This window comes from Salvelinus alpinus, chromosome 13, assembly GCF_045679555.1.
Source record: "Salvelinus alpinus chromosome 13, SLU_Salpinus.1, whole genome shotgun sequence".
NCBI lineage: Eukaryota > Metazoa > Chordata > Actinopteri > Salmoniformes > Salmonidae > Salvelinus > Salvelinus alpinus.
The window spans coordinates 11,365,797-11,392,081 of record NC_092098.1 but is presented as its reverse complement, the minus strand read 5'-3'; the positions used below and the strand labels follow the sequence as shown (position 1 = coordinate 11,392,081).

Sequence of the window (26,285 nt, the reverse complement as noted above, 5' to 3'; positions counted from 1 at the left end):
CATAGAATTGGCCGCAAAGCCTTTACTAGCTGTTAAAGCTGCGCCGGACACCTTAAGCTTCCCATTAGAGGGTCCAAGAGAGACTTTATCTGTCTGTATGTTTATTTATTTTTTATTTTATTGAACCTTTATTTAACTAGGCAAGTCAGTTAAGAACAAATTCTTATTTACAATCACGGCCCACCCAGGCCACACCCTAACCCGGACGACACTGGGCCAATTGTGCGCCGCCCTATGGGGCTCCCAATCCCGGCCGGTTGGGATACACCCTGGAATCGAACCAGGGTCTGTAGTGACTCCTCTGGCACTGAGATGCGGTGCCTTAGACCGCTGCACGACTCGGGAGCCCTGATATGTCTCTGTGTTTAGTCTGAGCGACCGAGATAAAGACAGTATTGGCTATGTGTTTGTGTGGGAGAGAAAAGAGGTGTTCCTGTCTCCTGAATCTACATGACTCTACATACATGCATACAGTACTTCCCAAAAGATATGGGCTTGTATTCAGTTAAGCCAATTAATGTATTTCTCAATAGTTTATTTGGTGCTGCTGTACTTGTGTACTTGTATGTAATAATGGAGATGGTGTGTGTGTGAGCAGCCACAAAGAGAGTAATTGAAAAGCCTGTGCTGTGTGTGTTTACCAGGGGCTGTGCAGCTCCTTAAACGGGTCTCTAATTACTGTATCAGCTCAGGCCCCAGCACACACAGGCCCACATGGGCCAATGAAACCTGCATCAGCAGAGACGCATCAGCAGAGACGCATCACCACATGAAAATATGTGTGTCGAAGTGCATGAGTTTCTGGGAATGGGCGTGTCTTAATGCATCTCATAAATGCATCAGAGTTTGTGTGAATCAACACATGTTTCTTTAGAAACAGGGCAAACAAAGAGTAAATCGACTCGCAACCTTCCAATGGTTATGAGATTTGGGTGCAAGGACATGAGATCATTTAAGGTCCATCTACTGATCTGGCAGGGCTCCAGTCTAACATTTTTTATTTTTTTTCGGTTGGTGGCACCAACCCATGATTTGGTGGCGCCATTTTTGGTTGTTGTTGTGGCGTATAGTTAGATTGTTTCCTCACAGCAAACAGAAGCAACCATCTAATCTTATTTCTGAAAGTCACATTTTCATTCAACCGGCATCTTAGAAGGTCATTCACAGTGCTTTATTAAGAAGTGAAATAGACTACTGAGATGGTTTTCAACAAATGTTTTATTTAACATGGTGTGATTCAAAATATTTGAATGTGCAACCTAATCCAGTGATTGTCATGAATTGTACATTGACAAAGTTATATTTTACTGTTAAAATAGGGCTCCAGAATGTTCCGATTTTTTTGTTGTTGTTGTTCAGTAGATTAATTTGCTTGCATCTATGCGCTCTGATATCAAAGGCTACTTTATTCGGGGCTAATTCACCACCTCAGTAGGTGGAAACTCAAAACACATTCGCTAGATCGCTAAATAATAGCCACTGCTAATAGCCATGCATTAATCTAACAGTACATGTAATGTCCCAAATAACTTTGCAGTTGTAGCCTAGACTACTACCTAATGAGGCCTATGCAATCGCAAAATGGCTGACGTGCATTTTGCGCGCTCTGTACCTCAAAGCCATATCAAATATATTGGTTGTAAAATAGTCGCTATTGAGCTCAAACATTATACCTACACAAAACTGAGAACCTCTTCGACTGTGACAACAGTTGCTGTGTTTTCCCCCGCAATTTGGATTTTACAATATACAGTCAGACCACATTTTCTTTCTCACTTGGCAGCTGTATCGCTGTGTCACCGGCCATAGCTAGTAATGTGGCTCATTTTTCTTCCCTCCCAAGATTATATTTCAGGTAGGATAACAGCTAACACAAGAAATAACTAATATTGGTAGCCATATACACTGAGGGTACAAAACATTAGGAACACCTTTCTAATATTGAGTTGCACCCCCTTTTGCCCTCAGAACAGCCTCAATTAATTAGGGGCATGGACTCTACAAGGTTTTGAAAATGTTCCACAGGGATACTGGCCCATGTTGACTCTGTTTCCCACAGTTGTGTCAAGTTGGCTGGATGTCCTTTGGGTGGTGGACCATTCTTGAGATCACATGGGAAACTTGAATGTGAAAAACCCAGCAGTGGTGCAGTTCTTGACTCAAACCGGTGCACCTGGCACCTACTACCATACCCCGTTCAAAGTTACTTAAATATTTTGTCTTGCCCATTCACCCTCTGAATGGCACACATACACAATCCATGTCTCAAGGTTTAAAAATCCTTATTTTAACCTGTCTCATCCCCTTCATCTACACTGATTTGATGTGGATTTAACAGGTGACATCAATAAAGGATCATAGCTTTCACCTGGTCAGTCTGTCATGGAAAGAGCAGGTGTTCCTAATGTTTTGTGCACTCAGTGTAGATGTCACTGTGATACAGTCTACTCAATGGGGAGAGCATTAACGGCAAAAGCACTGAGACACAGTGTCCCTCGCTCCTGTTTTCCAAGCACTGCTATCCCACAATGCCGTGGGAAGTAGCTACAAGTGAGGCCAATGTCAGGGGGTGACAGTCACAGCAAGCACACTCATGCAACGCATACAAGCACTCTTCAGTACTTTCATCAAAAACAAACAGTTGTCAGTTTTACTAACCGAAACTGTACAATTATTCTGTGTAAAATTAACAGTGAAATCTGACTCATCCTCTCTGGCCAAGTCCAAACTCTCGCAGTAGGTCAATGGTAAACTCGTCAATAAAACTGGTTGCTACTGCGACCCGTAAAACAAGGAAGTAGCCAGGAGCCAATCATAAGACTGGGTGGGTTTTCCCTGGGCGGTTCTTGCATGCTCAGGTAAGAACCGTCCAGGGCGGGTCGCAGTCAGACCATATTGAGCGAAACCGGTACTGGGGCAGGCAGAAACTTTAATTACAGGAATCATGAGCAACTTATCATGGTTTTAGCCTCCTCAAAAAATAGGATGTTTTTAAGTGAGGTGACCATGTACAATGTTCAGCTCGCACTGATGCCAATAATTAAAATGAAATGGTCACAGTCTGGAGCCCTGCTTTGGTCAGGACTATTTTTCATTCTGATTAAATCACCTAAAACAGAGTATGTAGGTCAAGGTTGTGGTGATTAATGAGGGCTGGGGGTTGCATCTCTGTTGGGGTCCACTGCCCCCAAACAATGCTGTGGGCCTGCTCTCTCCCCTCATCCCCTCTGGCTAATAGAGGAGAAGAGCCCTACATGTATCCATTTGCAGCGCTGTCTCTGGAGAGGTGTAAGTGATACATCCTCAGTTTGGGGGGCAGGTTGTGAGTGGGAGTGATATAGGGTGACCCTTCTGTGGAGGGAGATGGTCCATGGAGAGGTGACGTAGGGCAGGGGGATTATACCCCCCTCTGGTACACAGCTGAGACGATGGGCACCCCTCCCCGTCCCTTTCCATCATGTGCAGCCCCGAAACACAACCCTTCCACTTGAAAAGCTGTGAAATAGGCCACGGTAGCGACTAATGTGATTTCTCTACTTTACAGAAACACACACGCTAAGCAGTAAGGCAGCATCAGGGGTTAGTGTGTGTGTGCTAGCCCACAACCATGGTATAAGATCTATTGGTGTATTTGCCTGGCTGTCTCTGTGATGTGGCCAGGGTTATACAGCAGTCCTCTCAGGCATCACATGCCCCACCTCTCTGGCTGTGCTGTGCTGTGTTGAATAGGAGGTTGAGGATTAGAGAAGTCACTGTCACATGGGGTTCCCATCACTGCCTCTGTCTGTCTGTCTGTCTGTCTGTCTGTCTGTCTGTCTGTCTGTCTGTCTGTCTGTCTGTCTGTCTGTCTGTCTCTCTCTGTCTGTCTGTCTCTCTCTCTCTGTCTGTCTGTCTCATGCCAAACCAAAGGACTGTGTTGCCAGGTCTAGATAAAGATAAAGATTATCACTAACGAATGCATTATGTAATTATTAGAACAATTCTTTCTATGTTTGGCAAGGATGGGGTTTAGCTTAGGTTGAGGAACTGTTGTCTACTTCTCTTCCTGTGTTGCTCTGAATGATTCCTCCCGGTGCTGTGCTCTACATGTCTACAGCCAAGGTGATGATAGGGTGTGGAGAAAATCAATGGGACTCTTAAGACATGGAGCACACAGGAAGGTGTTTCAGATACACATGGAGAGTTGTGGGTAATGTAGTTTGGTTTAGGGACACCCATTTCCCACATTGTGTGAGTGCTGGCTCTATATCCCATAATGGCTGAAATCTAGGCCAGCTCTGAGTGCATGCCTGAGCTCATCGCTCGCTCTTTCTCTCTTGCGCTCGCTCTCATATGCGTGCCAGTCGTATGCTGACCTCACTGAATGGGCTGCCGTCTGAATATTTGAGGTGCCCAGGTTTCCTGCAGGCAGGAGTAGAGGAACGGGCTGCTGCTGTGGTTGACCGGTGAGAGGCAAGAAGGGTCTCTTCTATTATGGTAATCACTAATCCTCATGTTGTGGAATGGAAAAGCACACAGTCTCCAGACCCTAGTTGACTAACTGGCATTCCTTCTCACTGATGAAGTGGGTCAAGTTCACCTGTCAAGGATATTGAATTAGCATTATTCATTATTCTACAAGGACACTGACTTTGATATTATATTGGAATAAGTGTAGGTATACAGTACCAGTCAAAAGTTCAGACCCTCCTATTCATTCCAGGGTTTCTATATTTTGACTATTTTCTACATTGTAGAATAATGGTGAAGACATCAAAACTATGAAATAACACATATGGAATCATGTAGTAACCAAAAAAGTGTTAAACAAATCAAAATATATTTTATATTTGAGATTCTTCAAAGTTGCCACCCTTTGAATCGATGACAGCTTTGCACACTCTTGGCATTCTCTCAACCAGCTTCATGAGGTAGTCACCTGGAATGCATTTCAATAAACAGGTGTTCGTGGTTAAAAGTTAATTTGTGGAATTTCTTTCCTTAATGTGTTTGAGCCAATCAGTTGTATTGTGACAAGGTAGGGGTGGTATACAGAGGATAGCCCTATTTGGTAAAAGATCAAGTCCATATTACGGCAAGAACAGCTCAAATAAGCAAAGAGAAACGACAGTGCATCATTACATGAAGGTATGTCAATAAGAAGAGACACGAGCAATGGACATTATACCGGTGGAAATCTGTCCTTATTGTCCAAATTTGAGATTTTTGGTTCCAACTGCCGTGTCTTTGTGAGATGTCTTTGTGAGACGCAGAGTAGGTGAACGGATGATCTCTGCATGTGTTGTTCCCACCGTGAAGCATGGAGGAGGAGGCGTGATGGTGACACTGTCAGTGATTTATATAGAACATTTAACTACTTAACCAGCATGGCTACCACAGTATTCTGCAGCAATACGCCATCCCATCTGGTTTGCGCTTAGTAGGACTATCATTTGTTTTTCAACAGGACAATGACCCAAAACACACCTCCAGTCTAAGGGCTATTTGACCAAGAAGGAGAGTGATGGGAGTGCTGCATCAGATGACCTGGCCTCCACAATCACTCGACCTCAACCCAATTTAAGATGGTTTGGGATGAGTTGGACCGCAGAGTGAAGGAAAAGCAGCCAACAAGTGCTCAGCATATGCGGGAACTCCTTCAAGACTGTTGGAAAAGTATTCTTCATGAATCTGGTGGAGAGAATGCCAAGAGTGTGCAAAGCTGTCATAATGGCAAAGGGTGGCTACTTTGAAGAATCTCAAATATAAAATATTTTGATTTGTTTAACACTTTTTTTTATTGGTTACATGATTCCATGGGTGTTATTTCATAGTTTTGATGTCTTCACCATTATTCTACAATGTAAAAACAAAAAGACTGAGTAGGTGGGTCCACATTTTTTACTGGTACTGTATTTCTTGAGGACCCGTCTCACTGGAATGCAGATTGTGTTCCCTGTGCTTCAGACTCTTTGATGTGGTGTGCATGCTGACATCTCTGAGGAGGTTCTTGGGGGTTTTGTCACATTTCATTAGTTGTGTGATATGTTCGACTGAACAGCCTGGCTGGTGCTCTGTGTGATGGAGAGACAGATCTGTTGGTCTCCTCGGCTCTATTTTTGGTCTGTACCTTTTGTACCGGACTGTGTGCGCGTGTTAGTGGCGGCTGTTGTTCTGTGGAGCAGGCATGTATCTCCGCTCAGAACTCTCCTGACCCACTGCCTCAGGAAGGGAGTTTAACACAAACACTTCCTTATGCAAAATGTCTCCCACACAGTTAATGCTGCAATTTGTAACGGGCTCAGAGATGGCCCTCCTTATGTTGGGCCAAAACAACTTGTCATATCTCTTTCTCTCTGAACAGAGAGTGGGTGACTGACTGAGTGGGTGACTGAGTGGGTGACTGACAAGTATTGATGTTTGTTGTGTTCCCACTCTGCCTTCAATGGCTTGTCTGCCATGTGAGATCTGACTGGATGGTAGCCCCAGGTTCCTCTTATTCTCATTTGCCTGACTGGTTATTCCCAGAAAACCCGAAAGAAAGGAAAACGTCTCTTGTGAGTGGAGGAGATCAAATTGGAATTCATCCGGATTGGGCTTTAACTGAGCTTAAAGATGTACATGAGAGACTCAGTCAAATGTCTGGATTTTAGATTTTTTTAAATGCAAGGATTCGTTGGGCGTCTTTATGCAGTCTTGGGTTTAGTGATGAGAGAAAAACGAGGCCAATATATCAGGTAGGCTGCCAAGGCCTGTGAGTGGCCTAAAGTTTTAGTCCTGCCGTATCTGCCCTCTCTAATTAAATAACCAACGTTGTTTTGGCAGCTAACACCCTCCTACTCACCATGCTGAACACTCGCCCCTACACACAGACACAGGGCTGGGGTCAGTTTATTAGACTGCTCAGGAACCAACTCCCTCTGTATTTGGGGAACTCAACCTTTGTTAAACTTTCATTTAGAAATCAGTTGTATCAGCACAACCTCCTTCCCTCCTTTGCATGCACTACTGAAGCAAAGAAAGACACACACAAATGCGGATAAACACACACGTCCCCTCATGTGAGCATCTCGCAGATTCAGTTACTTGCCGCTCCCCTTCACTCTGCGTATGGTTGCCATGGTATCAGTAGCCAGAGCCTTCACATAATCCTTCACGGAGCACTGCAGAGCTCTCCTTCACAGACCGGCCTGTGCTCTACAGCAGAGCCCCAGCCTCAGGGACACAGGGTTTCAGGGCAAATGGAAAGGGAGCTGTGTGACGCGACTTTCACTTTTGAATGTTAAGGCGACACTCCATCTTAACTCCTCCTCCACATTTACTGGATTGGTTGAACAGTGCAGAAGAGAACCTCCCCCGACAGTTTATTTTCTTCTTGTCAAGACCAGTATGTAGGGGATCTAGTTTCAGGTGTTTCTTTTACGTCTGCTACGTTAGGTTAGGGACACAGACAGAGACTAGACTACTGATTTATGTGATCAGACATTAATAGGCCGCAATTGGACTCTGGAGCAGTGGAAACGCATTCTCTGGAGTGATGAATCCCGCTTCACCATCTGGAAGTCCGACGGACAAATATGGGTTTGGCGGATGCCAGGAGAACGCTACCTGCCTGAATGCATAGTGCCAACTGTAAAGTTTGGTGGAGGAGGAATAATGGTCTGGGGCTGTTAACCATGGTTCGGGCTAGGCCCATTAGTTCCAGTGAAGGGAAATCTTAATGCTACAGCATACAATGACCTACTAGACCAGGGTTCCCCAACTGGAAGCCCGCGGGGCAAAGTGGTTTTATTTGGCTCCCCAAGTTTTTTTTGTAACAATGTTATTTTAATTTTGGAAATCTGTTCCAAAGTATTCCCATGCATAATAGAGAGAAGGGATTGTATAATAATTGATTGGATTTATGTAGTACTTTTCTACTAACTGAGGTACTCAAAGTGCTTTACATAGTAGGGGAAACCTCATCCACCGTCAATGTGTAGCACCCACCTCAGCGATGCACGCCGACCATTTTCTGTGCCAGAACGCTCACCATACATCAGCTATCAGTTGACTAAGGACAGGGGGGAGGGATACCTAGTCAGTTGTACAACTGAATGGCTTCAACTGAAATGTGTCTTCCGCATTTAACCCAACCCCTCTGAATCAGAGAGGTGCGAGGGGCTGCCTTACACTACATGACGCGGGTGTCTATTATCTCGACGTTGTTAGAATAGACATAATACATAATGAGCAGAGGGTTAGTAAGCGTTCCAACCACAGTGTAAACTATGTGATGGAATATCAGTGGTTTTATAATGTAAAGTGTGGTTGTGATAGAGTAGTGTGTAAATAAGAATTGAGGTGGTAAACCAGAGTAGCCAGCTTGTTGTGAATGGAGGGTTTTGAAGTAGGTATCTATAGTAGTTGTATTGCAGTGTTATTTGTGAATGGAGGAGCTACAGTGAGTCTCTGTTTTTAATATTTCCTTTTTATTTAGCAAATATTTGTCTTATTTTCAGTCTGCATTGTTGGGAATGGGCTCGTAAGTAAGCATTTCACTGTAAAGGCTGTTGTATTCGGCGCATGACAAATTTAAAATTGTATTTATTCATTGATTTGATTGGAGGAGGAGGTTCTTCCTCTAGGCAGCACCTCATTCGCTGGCTCTTGGAGAGGCAGTGGCGGCTGCCAGATAGCACAGCTGGGGCTGAGGAGGGGTACAGTAATGTGTGCTGTCCACTCCACTTGCTATCACATTAATTATTGGACAGAGGGATGGGCCTCCTGCATCACAACCATACCATTTTATCTGAAGGGGACAGTGACACGTGTTCTTCATGGCTGTCTGAAATTAGTGTTCGCTCTGTGAGTCTAATTATTTCAGCGAAATATTTGTCTAATGAGGGAAGCATAATTAAGCACTCCTTACCCTAACCTTTTATTGTAGCGTGGTTAAATAGTACCTGTCATTGAAGCCAATAAAGTATTATGTGATGTCATGATGAGGTCTGAACTCTGGCTGATTAAATGTCTCAGATTCACCATTGGCCAGTGAATCCCTGGCATATATTTTATAAAAGTATCCACTGCAACAGAGCCGCGAAGGAGCACTTGCACAGATACAGCAGTGGAATAGGCCGGACTACTGTCATTCAATCGATATGGGAAAGACCGACTGGATCTGTTGATAGTCTGTGTGTAAAATAACTGTGCTAAGGCCTAGTGTAATTTGAGCTCTTGTCTTTGAGGATCATGCCTTGTTCCCATCGATCACTCATTCAGACATATTGATCAGTCAGGACTGCCTGGTATCAATCTACTCTCCGAGGATTTCATCCGACTCACCCTATAGCAGTTTCTGGAGCCACTGTTTGGATCCTTTCTTACACTACATTTGGATACATATTGCACACCTGGTCTGTGCTACTTGATGAAGAATGTTATTTACCATATATACTATATACAAAAGTATGTTGACACCCCTTTAAATTAGTGGATTCGGCTATCGCACTTGTTGCTGAGAGGTGTATAAAATCTAGTAGAATGTCCTTACTAAAGAGCACCGTGACTTTCAACGTGGCACGGTCATAGGATTCCACCTTTCCAACAAGTCAATTTGTAAAATTTCTGCCCTGCTAGAGCTGCCCCGGTCAACTGTAAGTGCTGTTATTGTGAAGTGGAAATGTCTAGGAGCAACAACGGCTCAGCCGCGAAGTGGTAGGCCACACAAGCTCACAGAACGGGACGACCGAGTGTTGTAGCGTGTAAAAATGGTCTGTCTGTTGCAACACTCACTACCGAGTTCCAAACTTCCTCTAGAAGCAACATCGGCACAATAACTGTTTGTCTGGAGCTTCATGAAATGGCTTTCCATGTCCGAGCAGCTGTACACAAGCCTAAGATCATGCGAAATACCAAGTGTTGGCTGGAGTGGTGTAAAGCTCAGCACCATTGGACTCTGGAGCAGTGGAACATCTTCTCTGAACTTGACTTTCTTGCACAGAGCCCTGATCTCAAACCCATCGAACACCTTTGGGATGAATTGGGATGCTGACTGCGAGCCAGGCCTAATCACCCAACATCAGTACCCGACCTCACTAATGCTCGTGGCTGCAAGTCCCCCCCAGCAATGTTCCAACATCTTTAAAAAAAAATATTTAACCTTTTTTTTAAACTAGGCAAGTCAGTTAAAAACAAATTCTTATTTACAATGACGGCCTACCAGAAGGCAAAAGACCGCCTGCGGGGACAGGGGCTGGAATTAAAATAAATAAATAATTAACATAAATATAGGACAAAACACATATCACAAGAGAGACAACACAACAACATTACATAAAGAGAGACCTAAGACACCATAGCAAGGCAGCAACACATGACCACACAGCATGGTAGCAACACAATATGACAACAACATGGTAGCAACACAAAACATGGTACAAACATTATTGGACACAGACAACAGCACAAAAGGAAAGAAGGTAGAGACAACAATACATCACGCAAAGCAGCCACAACTGTCAGTAAAAGTGTCCATGATTGAGTCTTTGAATGAAGAGATTGAGATGAAACTGTCCAGTTTGTGTTTGTTTGCAGCTCGTTCCAGTCGCAAGCTGCAGCGAACTGAAAAGAGGAGCGACCCAGGGATGTGTGTGCTTTGGGGACCTTTAACAGAATGTGACTGGCAGAACGGGTGTTGTATATGGAGGATGAGGGCTGCAGTAGATATCTCAGATAGTGGGGAGTGAGGCCCAAGTTTTTTTTTTTTTTTTGATATGTGCCAACCAGTGAGTCTTGCGACGGGTTTACAGAGATGACCAGTTTACAGAAGAGTATAGAGTGCATTGATGTGTCCTATAAGGAGCATTGGTGGCAAATCTGATGGTCGAATGGTAAAGAACATCTAGCCGCTCGAGAGCACCCTTACCTGCTTATCTATAAATGATGTCTCCGTAATCTAGCATGGGTGGGATAGTCATCTGAATCAGGGTTAGTTTGGCAGCTGGGGTGAAAGAGGAGGGATTACGATAGAGGAAACCAAGTCTAGATTTAACTTTAGCCTGCATCTTTTATATGTGCTGAGAGAAGGACAGTGTACCGTCTAGCCATACTCCCAAGTACTTGTGTGAGGTGACTACCTCAAGCTCTAAACCCTCAGAGGTTGTAATCACACCTGTAGGGAGAGGAGCATTCTTCTTACCAAACCACATTACCTTTTGTTTTGGAGGTGTTCAGAACAAGGTTAAGGGTAGAGAAAGCTTGTTGGACACTAAGAAAGTTTTGTTGTAGAGCATTTAACACAAAATCCGGGGAGGGGCCAGCTGAGTTTAACACTGTATCATCTGCATATAAATGGATGAGAGAGCTTCCTGCTGCCTGAGCTATGTTGTTGGTGTAAATTAAGAAGAGCGTGGGACCTAGGATTGAGCCTTGGAGTACTCCCTTGGTGACAGGCAGTGGCTGACACAGCAGATTTTCTGACTGAAAATCTGAGAGAGGTAGTTAGCAAACCAGGCCAAAGACCCCTAAGAGACACCAATACTCCGTAGCTGGCCCACAAGAATGGAATGGTCTAACGTATCAAAAGCTTTGGCCAAGTCAATAGAAATAGCAGCACAACATTGCATAGAATCAAGGGCAACGGTGACATCATTGAGGACCTTTCAGGTTGCAGTGGCACATCCATAACCTGAGCGGAAACCAGATTGCATACCAGAGAGAATACTATAGACATCAAGAAAGCCAGTCAGTTGATTATTGACAAGTTTTTCCAACACTTTTGATAAACAGGGCATAATACAATACTTTTGATACGTCCCATTGCTTTAGGACTTGGTCAGGTGGTTTAAGCATGTCTCTCAGTTTAGGTCACCTAGCAGGACAAATTCAGATTTAGTGTAAGGGGCCAGGAGAGAGAGCTTAGGGCAGGTAGGGTACAGCCCGGTGCTGATGGAGGACGATAGCACCCAGCAACAGTCAACAAAGAGCTATTTGAAAGTTTAATACTTAAAACCAGCAAATCAAATTGTTTGGGGACCGACTTGGTGGAGACAACCGAGCTCTGAAGGTGATCCTTGGTAAAGATTGCCACCCCCACCTTTGGAAGATCTGTCTTGCCGAAAAAGGTTATAACCAGAAAGGTTAACATCAGTATTCAAAACATTCTTCGTTAACCACGTCTCAGTGACCAACACATCTGGATTGGAGCTCTGAACCCACACTTTCAATTGATTCATTTTAGGTAATAAGCTTCCAGTGTTAACGTGCAGAAAACCCAGGCTTTTACGAGAGCAGAAATCAGTGAAGCAGATATCAGAGCACAAGTCATTGGGGCTAGCAACCGTAGATGGGCCAGGGTGTACATGCACATTTCCAGATATCATCAGCAGTAATACAATCAAGGCACGGCAGAGGACAGGGAGAGCTCTGCCGTGCTGATTTATGACATCTGAATGTGCATCAGATGGCAACAAGATCATATTGTACAGCAATCTCATCCGGTAACATGAATACAAAGCCGGCGAGAGGTGTTTAGAATGGGATGGGAGGCCAAAAGTCTGTGTAACCAATAGAAAGTCGGAGTCTCGAGTGTGGGAACAAACACGGTTGGGTAAAGAAAGTTCGTAGTCCACAAAGCATGCAGGAGTCATGAGGTAAATAGCAAAATGCACAGTAAAAATGACTTGGGGGTAGCCATTGTAAATTTAGAGTCACTCGCCCCAACAGTGCATGTGTGCTGGAGGCGAGCGAAAGCTCGGGAGAGAGACAGAGGGGGGAGACAGGCCAGGGTAGACGGTGAACAGATCGCCAGGTGGAATCCAAGCAGCAGTGCAGCAGGCAAAGGGAGTAGGTGTCACCCACTTAGGGTAGCCTGCCAATTGTTGGGCTCAAAGGCTTCGACACCTCTCGCTTCACACGTCAGTGCTAATTGAAGTTGTCTCTAGCAAAGCTTGGTAGCCTGAGCATTCAGTCCTTATTAAGTCAAATATATAATTCTAATGTATTTTTCTTCTTGGCTTTTGAAGGTAAAACAATTGCTTCAGACTAAGCATTACTCACTCAGCTCCAGGTTGTATGGGGTTTTCAGGTCTCTGCTTGTTTGCCAAAACATTTGATGTATAGTTTGGGAATAATAATCCTTGAGTGTAGGAAGCATTCCAAGTAATTCCATCCAAAATCAGGTTGTAGCTTTGGAGTTTCGATTTGAAATAAAGGTTATGTTGTTTAGGGTAGCATCCTGTATATGTCCATCCCAAAAAATCTAATTTAGTCTAACTCTAAATCTATCTATTTTTAAAAACATGCTGAAAAATGTGGGAGCATATCTGCTCTAGTGGAAATCCTTACCAGAAGAGTGGAGGCTGCTATAGCAGCGAAGGGGGGACCAACTCCAATGACACCAAATTCTATGCGATTTTCGGCGAGCAGGTGTCCACATACTAATGATCATGTAGTGTAGGTACAGTACTGTGTATATAGTTCCTGGGTACCCATGACCCTCACCTGCTGTCTGTTTCTCTTTCCCTCCCCCAGATCTGTCGAAGAACAGGCTCACAGAGATTCCCCCAGAGGTGTGTCTGTTCGCCCCACTCGAGTCCCTCAACCTATACCACAACTGCATCAAATGCATCCCAGAAACCATCATCAACTTGCAAATGCTGACCTATCTCAACATCAGGTCAGTGATGACTCATGGATTACTGTGGTGTGATCTGTTGACCCAATGACCTAATACTGTTTGATATCACCATGATATCCCATAAGGCCCATAAGGTCCGTCAGGATAGATTTTCCTCCATCTTGGAAATTTTGGATAACCTTTGAAAAATGTAGTCTCATGAACCAAAAGTCCAAGTAACATCAGCAATTAAATAAAATAAAATTGTATTAGTCACATGCGCCAAATATAACCTTACAGTGAAATGCTTACTTACAAGCCCTTAACCAACAATGCGGTTTTAATAGAAATACCAACCAAAAAAATGAATTAAAAGTAACAAATAATTAAAGAGCAGTAGTAAAATAACAATAGTAGGCCCATGGTACATCTCTTAACTTAGTTTGAGAAAAGAGTCATATTTTACATGTCCATTTAAATCCTTTGTCAATCCACTTCACAATGGCCTATCAATTTGTAATAAAATACATTACCATGATGAACCATGTTATATCTTACAAAATAAGGAAACTATTAACAATTCACTTTTTGACTAACTAATGCTTAAAATCATCATAACATATATTTTTCACAATGACTAAAAGTCATATTCACTACAAATTTGGTCTTTGGACTCATTACAATAGCCCCTAAAAAGTTTGAGAAAATAAAGTTGACGCATTCAACAATACCACACTATACCAGTAGATGCATTTTAGCACAGAGATATGCTAAAAATACTTTAAAAAATCATCTCATGAAGTCATAGGACCAAATGACACCAAATTCTAGGCCCATGGTATATATCTTAACTTAGTTTGAGAAAAGCTAACGGATTGGTCAAAAGATGTCTGAGTTCGTTACAAATATCAGATGTTATGTGTCTTTAAACCACTGTAAATCCACTCCACAGTGGCCTATCAACTTGAAACTTGTCATCGCTATCATGGATGTCCCTTAGATGAACCACACTGAATGTGGTATTCACATCTCAAAAACCAAGGAAGCTATTAACAACTCATTCTTTGCATAAGTAACGCTCCAAATCATCTGAAATCGTCTTCTCCTCGTGAAACATACGTCAGACTCACTCCAGATTTTGTATTTCTGAATAATTAGATTAGAGAGTTTTTCATCAGTCTTTGATGGTAATGAGAAAATAAGTTGCTGCATTTAAAAATGGAGTGTACCTATAGATGCACATATGCTAATGCTCAAAATCATCTTCTCATGAACCATAAGCCAGATTGACTCCAGATTTGGTTTATAGACTCAATGAATTAGCCTCGATTGAATTTGAGAAAGATAACCAACCTACAGAACTAGACTAACTTTTATTACACATAAAGAAAGACAAGGAGTTGCAGTCAGTTTTGGAATGGGTGGTCAGTAATAAACTGGTCCTGAGAATCTCTAAAACCAAGAGCATTGTATTTGGTACAAATCATTCCCTAAGTTCTAGACCTCAGCTGAATCTGGTAATGAATGGTGTGGCTGTTGAGGAGTTACTTGGTGTTACCTTAGATTTTAAACTGTCATGGTCAAAGCATAGATTCAATGGTTGTAAAGATGGGGAGAGGTCTGTCTGTAACAAAGAGATGCTCTGCTTTTTTGACACCACACTCCAAAAAGCAAGTCCTGCAGGCTCTAGTTTTGTCTTATCTTGATTATTGTCCAGTCATGTGGTCAAATGCTGCAAAGAAAGACCTAGTTAAGCTGCAGCTGGCCCAGAACAGAGCAGTGCGTCTTGCTCTTCATTGTAATCAGAGGGCTGATCTAAATACTATGCATGCCAATCTCTCTTGGCTAAGAGTTGAGGAGCGACTGATTGCATCACTTCTTTTTTATAAAAAAACATTGTTGAAAATTCCGAATTGTTTGCACAGTCAACTTACACACATCTCTGACACACACACACTTACTCCACCGGACATGCCAGCAGAGGCCTTTTCACAGTCTCTAAATCCAGAACAAATTCAAGAAAGCATACAGTATTATATAGAGCCAATATTGCATGGAACTCGCATTTCATATTGCTCAAATGAACAACAAAACAGTTTTTTTTTTAAACAGATAAAGCAACACCTCACAGACCAACTCTCCCCTATTTGACCTAGATTTTGTGTGTATGTATTGATATGTACAGTTGAAGTCGGAAGTTTACATACACCTTAGCCAAATACATTTAAACTCAGTTTTTCATAATTCCTGACATTTAATCCTAGTACAAATTCACTGTCTTAGGTCAGTTAGGATCACCACTTTATTTTAAGAATGTGAAATATCAGAATAATAGTAGAGAGAATGATTTATTTCAGCTTTTATTTCTTTCATCACATTCATAGAATTGAGGTCAGGGCTTTGTGATGGCCACTCCAATACCTTGGCTTTGTTGTCCTTAAGCCATTTTGCCACAACTTTGGAAGTATGCTTGGGGTCATTGTCAATTTGGAAGACCCATTTGCGACCAAGCTTTAACTTCCTGACTGATGTCTTGAGATGCTGCTTCAATATATCCACATAATTTTCTTTCCTCATGATGCCATCTATTTTGTGCACCAGTCCCTCCTTCAGCAAAGCACCCCCACAACATGATGCTGTCACCCCTGTGCTTCATGGTTGGGATAGTGTTCTTCGTCTTGCAAGCTTCCCCTTTTTCCTCCAAGCATAACGATGGTCATTCATCAGACCAGAGGACATTTCTCTAAAAAGTACGATCTTTGTCCCCATATGCAGTTGCAAACCGTAATCTGGCTTTTTGGCGGTTTTGGAGCAGTGGCTTCTTTCTTGCTTGACCGGACTTTCAGGTTATGTCGATATAGGACTTGTTTTACTGTGGTTATAGATACTTTTGTACCTGTTTCCTCCAGCATCTTCACAAGGTCCTTTGCTGTTCTTCTGGTATTGATTTGCAGTTTTCGCACCAAAGTACGTTAATCTCTAGGAGACCGAACGCGTCTCCTTCCTGAGCAGTATGACGGCTGCGTGGTCCCATGGTGTTTATACTTGCGTACTATTGTTTGTACAGATGAACGTGGTACCTTCAGGCATTTGGAAATTGCTCACAAGGGTGAACCAGATTTGTGGAGGTCTAGAATCTTTTTTTCTGAGGACTTGGCTGATTTCTTTTGATTTTCGCATGATGTCAAGCAAAGAGGCACTGCGTTTGAAGTTAGGCCTTGAAATACATCCACAGGTACACCTCCAATAGGCTAATTGACATCAATTGAGTCAATCAGAAGCTTCTAAAGCTTTTTTATTGTTCAGAAATGTGGTGGGTACTCTCTTAGTTCGCTGGACTTTATCCTGCTAACTGTTCCAAATGTCCCAACTGAATTTGGTAAAAGGGCTTTTATGTACTCTGCGCCATGGTCTTGGAACGCCTTACAAAATACTTTTAAACTGGAAGAACTTGTCCCGATTGGTATTTTTAAATCACTGATGAATGATCTTGAGACTGATTCCCTGACCTGTCAATGTTTTTAATTTGCTTTTTTTGATTTTGTTATACTCTTGTGAATTCTATGGTTTTTAATAGATTACTTGTAGTTTTTCATGTTGTTTGTCTGTCATTTTTGTAATGACTTGGTGCTGCCAATCTTGGCCAGGACGCTCTTGAAAAATAGATTTTAAATCTCAATGAGCCCTTCCTGGTTAAATAAAGGTTAAATAAAATAAAATAAATTAATAAAGACATCATTTTCTGGAATTTTCCAAGCTGTTTAAAAGACACAGTCAACTTTGTTTATGTAAACTTCTGACCCACTGGAATTGTGATACATTGAAATAATCTGTCTGTAAACAATTGTTGGAAAAATTATTTGTGTCATGCACAAAGTAGATGTCCCAACCGACTTTCCAAAACTATAGTTTGTTAACAAGAAATTTGTGGAGTGGTTGAAAAACGAGTTTTAATGACTCCAACCTAAGTGTATGTAAACTTCTGACTTCAACTGTACGTGTTATGTGTGCCATTTTTAAATCTACACTACTGGTCAAAGGTTTTAGAACACCTACTCATTCAAGTTTTTTTTTAAAATTCTGACTATTTTCTACTTTGTAGAATAATAGTTAAGACATCAAAACATTGAAATAACACATGGAATCATGCAGTGACCCAAAAAGTGTTAAACAAATATATTTTATATTTGAGATTCTTCAAATAGCCACCCTTTGCCTTGATGACAGCTTTGTACACTCTTGGCATTCTCTCAACCAACTTTATGAGGTAGTCACCTGGAATGCATTTCTTTCCTTCTTGTGAAGGTAGGGGGGTATACAGAAGATAGCCCTATTTGGTAAAAGACCAAGTCCATATTATGGCAAGTACAGCTCAAATAAGCAAAAATAAATGACAGTCCATCATTACTTTAAGACATGAAGGTCAGTCAATCTGGAAAATTTCAAGAACTTTGGAAGTTTCTTCAAGTGGAGTTGCAAAAACCATCAAGCACTATGATGAAACTGGCTCTCATGAGGACTGCCACAGGAATAGAAGACCCAGAGTTACCTCTGCTGCAGAGGACAAGTTCATTTAGAGCTACCAGCCTCAGAGATTGCAGCCTAAATAAATGCTTCACAGAGTTCAAGTAACAGACACATCTCAAAATCAACTGTTCAGAGGAGACTGTGTGAATCAGGCCTCCAGGGTTGAATTGCTGCAATGAAACGACTACTAAAGGACACCAATAAGAAGAAGACTTGCCTGGGCCAAGAAGCACAAGCAATGGACATTAGACCAGTGGAAATGTGTCCTTTTGATCTGGAGTTCAAATTGGAGATTTTTGGTTCCAACCGCCACATCTTTGTGAGACGTGATGTGGATGAACGGATGAACTCCACATGTGTATTTCCCACCTTAAAGCATGGAGGAGGAGGTGTGATGGTTTGTGGGTGCTTTGCTGGAGACACTGTCTGTGATTTATTTAGAATTGAAGGCACACTTAACCAGCATGGTTGCCACTGCATTCTGCAGCGATACGCCATCCCATCTGTTTTGGGCTTAGTCCCATTATCATTTGTTTTTCAACAGGACAATGACCCAACACACCACAAGGCTGTGTAAGGGCTATTTTACCAAGAAGGCGAGTGATGGAGTGCTGCATCAGATGACCTTGCCTCCACAATCCACCGACCTCAACTAAATTGAGCTGGTTTGGGATGTGTGAAGGAAAAGCAGCCAACAAGTGCTCGGCATATGTGGCAATTCCTTCAAGATGGTTGGAAAAACATTTCAGGTGAAGATGGTCGAGAGAATGCAAAGGGTCTGCGAAGCTGTCATCAAGGCAAAGGGTGGCTATTTGAAGAATCTGAAATATAACATATATTTTGATTTGTTTAACATTTTTTGGGGGGGGTTACAAGATTCCATATGTGTTATTTCATAGTTTCGATTTCTTCACTATTCTACAATGTAGAAAATAGTAAAAATGAAGAAAAACCCTTGAATGAATAGGTGTTCTAAAACTTTTGACCGATAGTGTATGTAGTTCTGTCTTTGAGCTGTTCTTGTCTATTAATGTTCTGTATTATGTTTCATGTGGACCCCAGGAAGAGTAGCTGCTGCTTTCGCAACAGCTAATGGGGATCCTAATAGAATACCAAAAAATATAGTTGCTACGTGACAGAGTGCTTGCTTTGTTATCCAGCTGATCCTGTGTCCTTTCTGTCATCCTGTGAACCCCGTTCATTGCTGATCACAACTATATTCAGTTTTATTCTGCTTTATCTCAGGAGAATGGTGTTCCCCTTTCAGGGACTTCACAGGATCACGTAACAAGAGCATTTCCTCTTTCATAGTGTGAGAAATACGCTGTGATGTTGTTTTTAAAGTTTTGAAGATGATTATATCTAGACAGTACTGTTCATTTCCTAAACACAATTAGATGGCAGTCTCCTCTTGTTTCACTAACATTCTTTTAAGACAGAGTCCTTTTGTTGCTTGATCTTTTCCTGGTGTATCCAGATACTGCCCCTTGCACACAGGATAAAGCTTGAATACTGACTATAGTGTATATGTGTATTTTGTGTTTCTGTAGCCGGAACCTTCTCTCAACATTGCCAAAATACCTGTTTAGCCTCCCACTCAAAGTGCTGGTGGTGAGCAACAACAAGCTAGTGTCCATCCCAGAGGAAATTGGGAAGGCCAAAGAGCTGATGGAGTTGGTGAGCACTGGCCCAGAGCACATGAGTGCGTGTGTCTTTCCACATGTATTTGTGATCGATGTCCAGTAATTTTTTTTTAGGCCTCTGTATGACCGCCTGCTCTCGGTCTTCCCCCTGTAGGACATCAGCTGTAATGAGATCCAGGTGCTGCCCCCTCAGGTGGGGAGGCTCCAGGCCTTACGGGAACTCAACATCAGGAGGAACTGTCTTCACATGCTGCCTGAGGGTATGTAGCAGTTTACGTTCTCTCCCCTGGTCCTCTTCACTCTTTCTCCCTTCCCAACACCTCTCTGGACCCCAGAGCAGTGACAGATACCAACTATATAGGTTTACCGTACTCTCTCCCTATTCTATATCCAACCCTATGCCTTTTATGCTTTCTTTCTTTTTCTCTACCCCTCGCTCTCTCTCCAGAGTTGGCGGACCTGCCACTCACCAGACTAGACTTCTCCTGCAATAAGATCACAGAGATCCCTCCTGTCTATAGGAGACTCAGGCAGCTGCAGCACATCATCCTCGACAACAACCCTATGCAGTCCCCACCTGCACAGGTGTGTGTGTGTGTGATCTTATGTGGCAACATCTGTGGTAGTTTGTGCTGTACTTGACATTTGGCGCTGCATGGGAATATCCGCTGCCATCTGGATGTGTATCAGGGATGTGGTTACAGTAACACACAGGTTAACCTCAGCTCGGCAATGTGCCTAGAACCCCCCCCCCCCCCAGCTGTGACAGTATTCATGAAATACCACCATCTCTGAGGAACAGTTGCACCATCAGTTGCACACTTCATTTCATCAACTATTTGTGTGTTTCAGATCTGCCTGAAGGGCAAGGTGCACATCTTTAAGTACCTGAACATCCAAGCATGTAGGTTGAATAAGAAGCCTGACTCTCTGGACCTCCCCTCCCTGGGCAAACGCTGCCTTCCCCAGCCTCTGACCGACAGGTACACTCTTATATCATATCATATCATACTACTACGTATACTACAGACAAGACAATAGACCATATGCATCATGAACGGTGTGTTACATTAAACTATAATGACAACTGGTATAACATATATTTTAAGATTAATGACACAGGTTCGACGTATTATGAAGTGCTTATGATGTCGTCATGATTGTGAATTTTGTTATCAATGTTCATAAACTTCAATTAATCAGTCTGCAACCCAGAGTTTGTAAGATTCTGGTTGAATGAAGCAGACAAGAGTCCAAGCTTACAAAAATCAAAGTGTTTATTCACGAGAACGTTCTGAAGTCCATTATACAAAAACATCCATTTTATACTGGCTCCTTACGCACATACCTTCACACAAAAAGCAGATATCCTACGCACATACTTACAAGTTCAAAACTTAAGCTACGCCTTGCTCAGACAGCCTGTGTTTTTCTACTACACAGAGACATTGTTTAATCTGCAACATGTTTCATAATTGTCTGCAAGCCTAACAGTTTCTCCCCTCCACGGGTGGAGACAGAATGTCCTGTAAGGAACACAGTAGTACAACTTGCAGCCTGCTTACGTACTAAAAAGGAACAGACGGTCCTTGATCTAATTCTGACTAAAACTACACACATCATCAGATTATAGTTTTATGAGTCTAATAAATTTCATACAATTATATGGTTTCAGGGTGGAATATTCTAATCATTACCTTTAAGCATATAATTCCCTTATCAGACTCTCTTTTATTTCTGACTATCCCTTTATATGTCTCTGCAGCATGGAGGATTTTTACCCCAGTAAGAACCACGGTCCTGACTCTGGTATCGGCAGTGACAACGGGGATAAAAGACTGTCTACGACGGAGGTCAGAGTTAACACACTGTAGTCAGACTGTAGTGAGGCTTAGACTGTACGAAGCCTATTGGTGTGCGTTCAACCACGGCAAATTGATACTGCCCTTTTGTATTTATTCTATAGTTAGTGCTTGACTTGGACTGAAGTAGGTGCCGGTACTCATTTTAGGTGCTGGAACATTACAATATTTTGCAGGAACTAAAGCAGTAGAATATTTGAGGTGCCTGTACAATGTTCCTGTCAGCTCCGGCCCAAGTCAACCACCTTCTGTAGGACATGCAGACATGTTCGGTACACTCGTTTATGGGTCACGCTCACTTACCTCTTAAGTTCCCTTCTCCTCCTCGCCCCTCCCTCTCTTCCTCTAGCCTTCTGACGATGACACCATCAGCCTGCACTCTCAGGTCTCAGAGACAGCCCGCGCCGACGCGCTCTCTCTCCTCTCCAAGATGGACTCAGGCAAAGGTAAGGCCTGTTTTTAGATGCAGTGGATTTGACTGTTAGGGAACAGTATTTGAGCAATATTGTGCTCAACTGGCAACAAGCACATTAGTCTGAGGTTCAACCTGGTGTGTTGTGCCCGTAGATCAGGAACCCTATGACTTCATCGAGCCCAACCCAGAGGAGGATGCTGCCCTGTCAGAGGGGGACGGGCAGCAGAGTGGTGGACCCTACATCTCCTGTATAAAGGTACATCACAAGAAATCCATTGGGAGCTGTATGGCCACTACACGTACACCACTAACTAGCCTTTCTTCCTCTGTCGAGCTATCCGCGGGTGAGGTACTGTGCTACCACTGCCTGTTCCTTTTCCACTATTAGCTCCGGGGGATATAGGAGATTGTCCGTACAAGCTTATTCCGTGCTTAAAACTAATCATACCTTTCATCAAGTCATAAAACTTGCGATCCCATACCTGACATTCACAGCTCTTAAGTGCCCTAAATCAGGCAAAGAATTAAAGTACAATACATTAAAAAAAAGAAAAAAAAAGTTTATTTAACTAGTGTTTGGTTCTGAAAATATGAAATCTACTTATTCATGTCACTGAGGGAGAGAGGGGAATGTATAACGTTTACATTATGTCCCGATATGTTAATGTTAGCCATCAGGGATCCTATGGGAGAAGACCCAGTCTGGTACGAGTCAACATGACAGCCGTGAGTTGGGGAGGAGTGAACACTTTGGGGCAGAGGTCAGGTTAGAGGAAGTGAGGAAGAATAGATATCACTAAGGTTCTGTCTAGCAACAGAGATGCATTGGCTGTTCAGATGTGTAGGAGGAGACTCAGGGTTGAGTATCAGTGCTTGTGTGAATGTATTTTGTCTTATGCAGCTGTATGGACCCAATTGGTGAATAAACTTGGTTGGAGCTTTCCTAGTGTCCCTCGATTTCTTACTCTGACATTTTAGAACCTAACACTAGGCAAGTCAGTTAAGAACAAATTCTTATTTACAATGACGGCCTACCAAAAGGCAAAAGGCCTCCTGCGGGCATGAGGGCTATGATAAAAAAATAAATTATAATAAACAAATATAGGACAAAACACACATCACGACAAGAGAGACAACACAACACTACATAAAGATAGTCCTAAGACAACAACATAGCATGGCAGCAACACATGACAACACAGCATGGTACCAACACAGCATGGTACCAACACAGCATGGTACCAACACAGCATGGTACCAACACAGCATGGTACCAACACAACATGGTACCAACACATGACAGAAGCACAACATGGTAGCAGCACGAAACAAGTTACTAACTTTGTTGGGCACAGACAACAATACATCACGCAAAGCATCCACAACTGTCAGTAAAAGTGTCCATGATTGAGTCTTTGAATGAAGAGATGTAACAGTCCAGTTTGAGTGTTTGTTGCAGCTTGTTCCAGTCGCTAGCTACAGCGAACTGAAAAGAGGAGCGACCCAGGGATGTGTGCGCTTTGGGGACCTTTAACAGAATGTGACTGGCAGAACAGGTGTTGTATATGGAGGATGAGGGCTGCAGTAGTTTGGCAGCTGGGGTGAAAGAGGAGCGATTACGATAGCGGAAACCCAGTCTAGATTTAACTTTAGCCTGCAGCTTTGATATGTGCTGGGAGAAGGACAGAAGTATGTGGACACTGCTCGTCGAACATCTCATTCCAAAATCATGGCCATTAATATGGAGTTGGTCCCCCCCTTTGCTGCTACAACTGCCTCCACTCTTCTGGGAAGGCTGTCCACTAGATGTTGGAACATTGCTGCGGGGACTTGCTTCCATTCAGACACAAGAGTATTAGTGAGGTCGGGCATTGATGCTGGGCAATTACTCCTGGCTCACAGTCGGCGTTCCAATTTATCCCAAAGGTGTTCAATGGGGTTGAGGTCAGGGCTCAGTGCAGGCCAGTCAAGTTCTTTCTCACCGATCTCAACAAACCATTTCTGTATGGACCTCGCATTATGCACAGGGGCATTGTCATGCTGAAACAGGAATGAGCCTTCCCCAAACTGTTGCCATAAAGTTGGAAGCACACAATCATCTATAAGGTCATTGTATGCTGTAGCATTCTCTTTCCTGGAACTAAGGGACCTAGCCCAAACCATGAAAAACAGCCCTAGACCATTATTCCTCCTCCACCAAACTTTACAGTTGGCACTATGCATTCGTGCTGGTAGCGTTCTCCTGGCCTCCGCCAAACCCAGATTATTCTGTCGGACTTCCAGATGGTGAAACGTGATTCATCACTCCGGAGAACACGTTTCCACTGCTCCAGAGTCTAATGGCGGCGAGCTTTACACCACTCCTGCCGACGCTTGGCATTGTGCATGCTGATCTTAGGCTTGTGTGCCACTGCTCAGCCATGGAAACCCATGTCATGAAGCTCAGAATGAACAGTTATTGTGCTGACATTGCTTCCAGAAGAAGTTTGGAACCCTGTAATGAGTGTTGCAACTGAGGACAGACGATTTTTAACGTGCTTCAGCACTCGGTGGTCTTGTTCTGTGAGCTTGTGTGGCCTACCACTTCGCGGCTGAGACGTTGTTGCTCCTAGACGTTTCCTCTTCACAATAACAGCACTTACAGTTGACAGGAGCAGCTCTAGCAGGGCAGAAATTTGATGATCTGACTTGTTGGAAAGGTGACATCCTATGCCACATTGAAAGTCACTGAGCTCTTCAGTACAGGCCGTTCTGACTTGCCAAAAACGTGCCATTCTACTGTCAATGTTTGCATGGCTGTGTACTCGATTTTGTACACCTGCCGGCAACACCTGTGAGCTGAAATAGCCAGATCCACTAATTTGAAGGTGTTTCCACATGACTTTTGCCATGTAGTGTAGATTAGTGCGTTTGTGGAGTCGTCACAGAGCTGGTGTCGGCCTGTATTCTGTTCATATATACTCTGTTACAAACGTACATGTTAAGCATTGATTTAGGAGGTGAATTATTTCATCCTGCTGCGTCAGGAGGGTTGGCCAACCAGGTCCGCAGTCTGAAGTGCTGTATCCTGTATGGTGGCTAGTGCCAAGCTGGGGGGAGCTAAATGTTATCGCCTATCTATTTCTGCTTTATGCATGGTGTCATACTATTAATGAAGTGTGCATATTTATGAAATGTCAATGGGGTTACCTTATTGTGGTTATTGATGATTTCAAGTATGTATTTTGACCGTGTATTTGTGATTGGTCGGAAGTGGTTTCTTCCAAGGTGAAGGCCGTGTTGAGATGTACTTAAGCCCTGTCATTTCATTGTTGGACAGAGAGAGACGGGGTAAGGATGGAATGCTGCCATTGGTTTCAGGCGTGATTGGGGTTTGTTTGATTTATTGAGCTCAACGTTTCTTTGATTTATTTTCAGTTATTGTTTGTTTGTGATACCTGTCTACGTCCTGTTTGTTTAATTGTTTGTACAATTATACGTAGCGTGCAGTTTGCCACTCCTGCACTGTAAATATATGTCCAGCCTGGACATTGTACTTCCTCTTCTTGTTGCCTCCTCACTGAAACCTCCACCAAAAGGATGGCCTCCCTTACAAATGGAATAGGCAAATAGATCATCTTGTTAGTTTTTTTGGGGGGGGCTTGTGGAATAAGCCAAGGCACAGCGCTTAAAGGCCAAATGAAATGTGTCTCGGCCTGACTTGGATCGATAATGGAAAACAGGCTTGTGATTGAACCTGGATAGTAGTGTAAGGGTTTTACACATCTTGTTATAAACTGGGTGGTTCGAGCCCTGAATGCTGATTGGCTGACAACCGTGGTACATCAGACCGTATACCACGGGTATGACAAAACATTACTTTTTACTACTCTGATTACGTTGGTAACCAGTTTATAATGGCAATAAGGCACCTAACAATAAGGGCTGTATCCAAGCATTCCGCGTTGCGTCACACATAAGAACAGCCCTTAGCCGTGGTATATTGGCCATATACCACACCTCCTCTTGCCTTATTGCTTAACTATAACTTTTTTTTTTTAAATGCTTTTATTGAATTAATGAATCTTACTTTTTGTTCTGTGTTTCAGGAATTGGAGAAGGTTCTTAACAAGTCACACCAAAGCAAAGATAAGGAAAGCTGGAAAGAGGAGTCTGGGTAAGTCCTGACTACACGGATAGACAGGAGGAGGAAGGGCAGAGAATTCACCTTAAAGTTATTTAAGTTTGAACTGAAATAATAATGATCTATCAGTCTCCTG

General features: G+C 43.0%; 1 protein-coding gene across 1 annotated transcript in view; it reads left to right on the top strand.

Annotated features, from left to right (window-relative positions):
- LOC139537056 (leucine-rich repeat and calponin homology domain-containing protein 2-like) overlaps nt 1-26,285 on the top strand; it is a 67,523-nt gene that overhangs the window by 21,404 nt on the left and 19,834 nt on the right. The window contains 9 exon segments of the mRNA XM_071337893.1: nt 13,495-13,639; nt 19,657-19,783; nt 19,904-20,009; nt 20,198-20,334; nt 20,602-20,732; nt 21,515-21,602; nt 21,961-22,057; nt 22,179-22,282; nt 26,115-26,182. Of these exon segments, the coding sequence (XP_071193994.1) occupies nt 13,495-13,639; nt 19,657-19,783; nt 19,904-20,009; nt 20,198-20,334; nt 20,602-20,732; nt 21,515-21,602; nt 21,961-22,057; nt 22,179-22,282; nt 26,115-26,182 (1,003 nt within the window).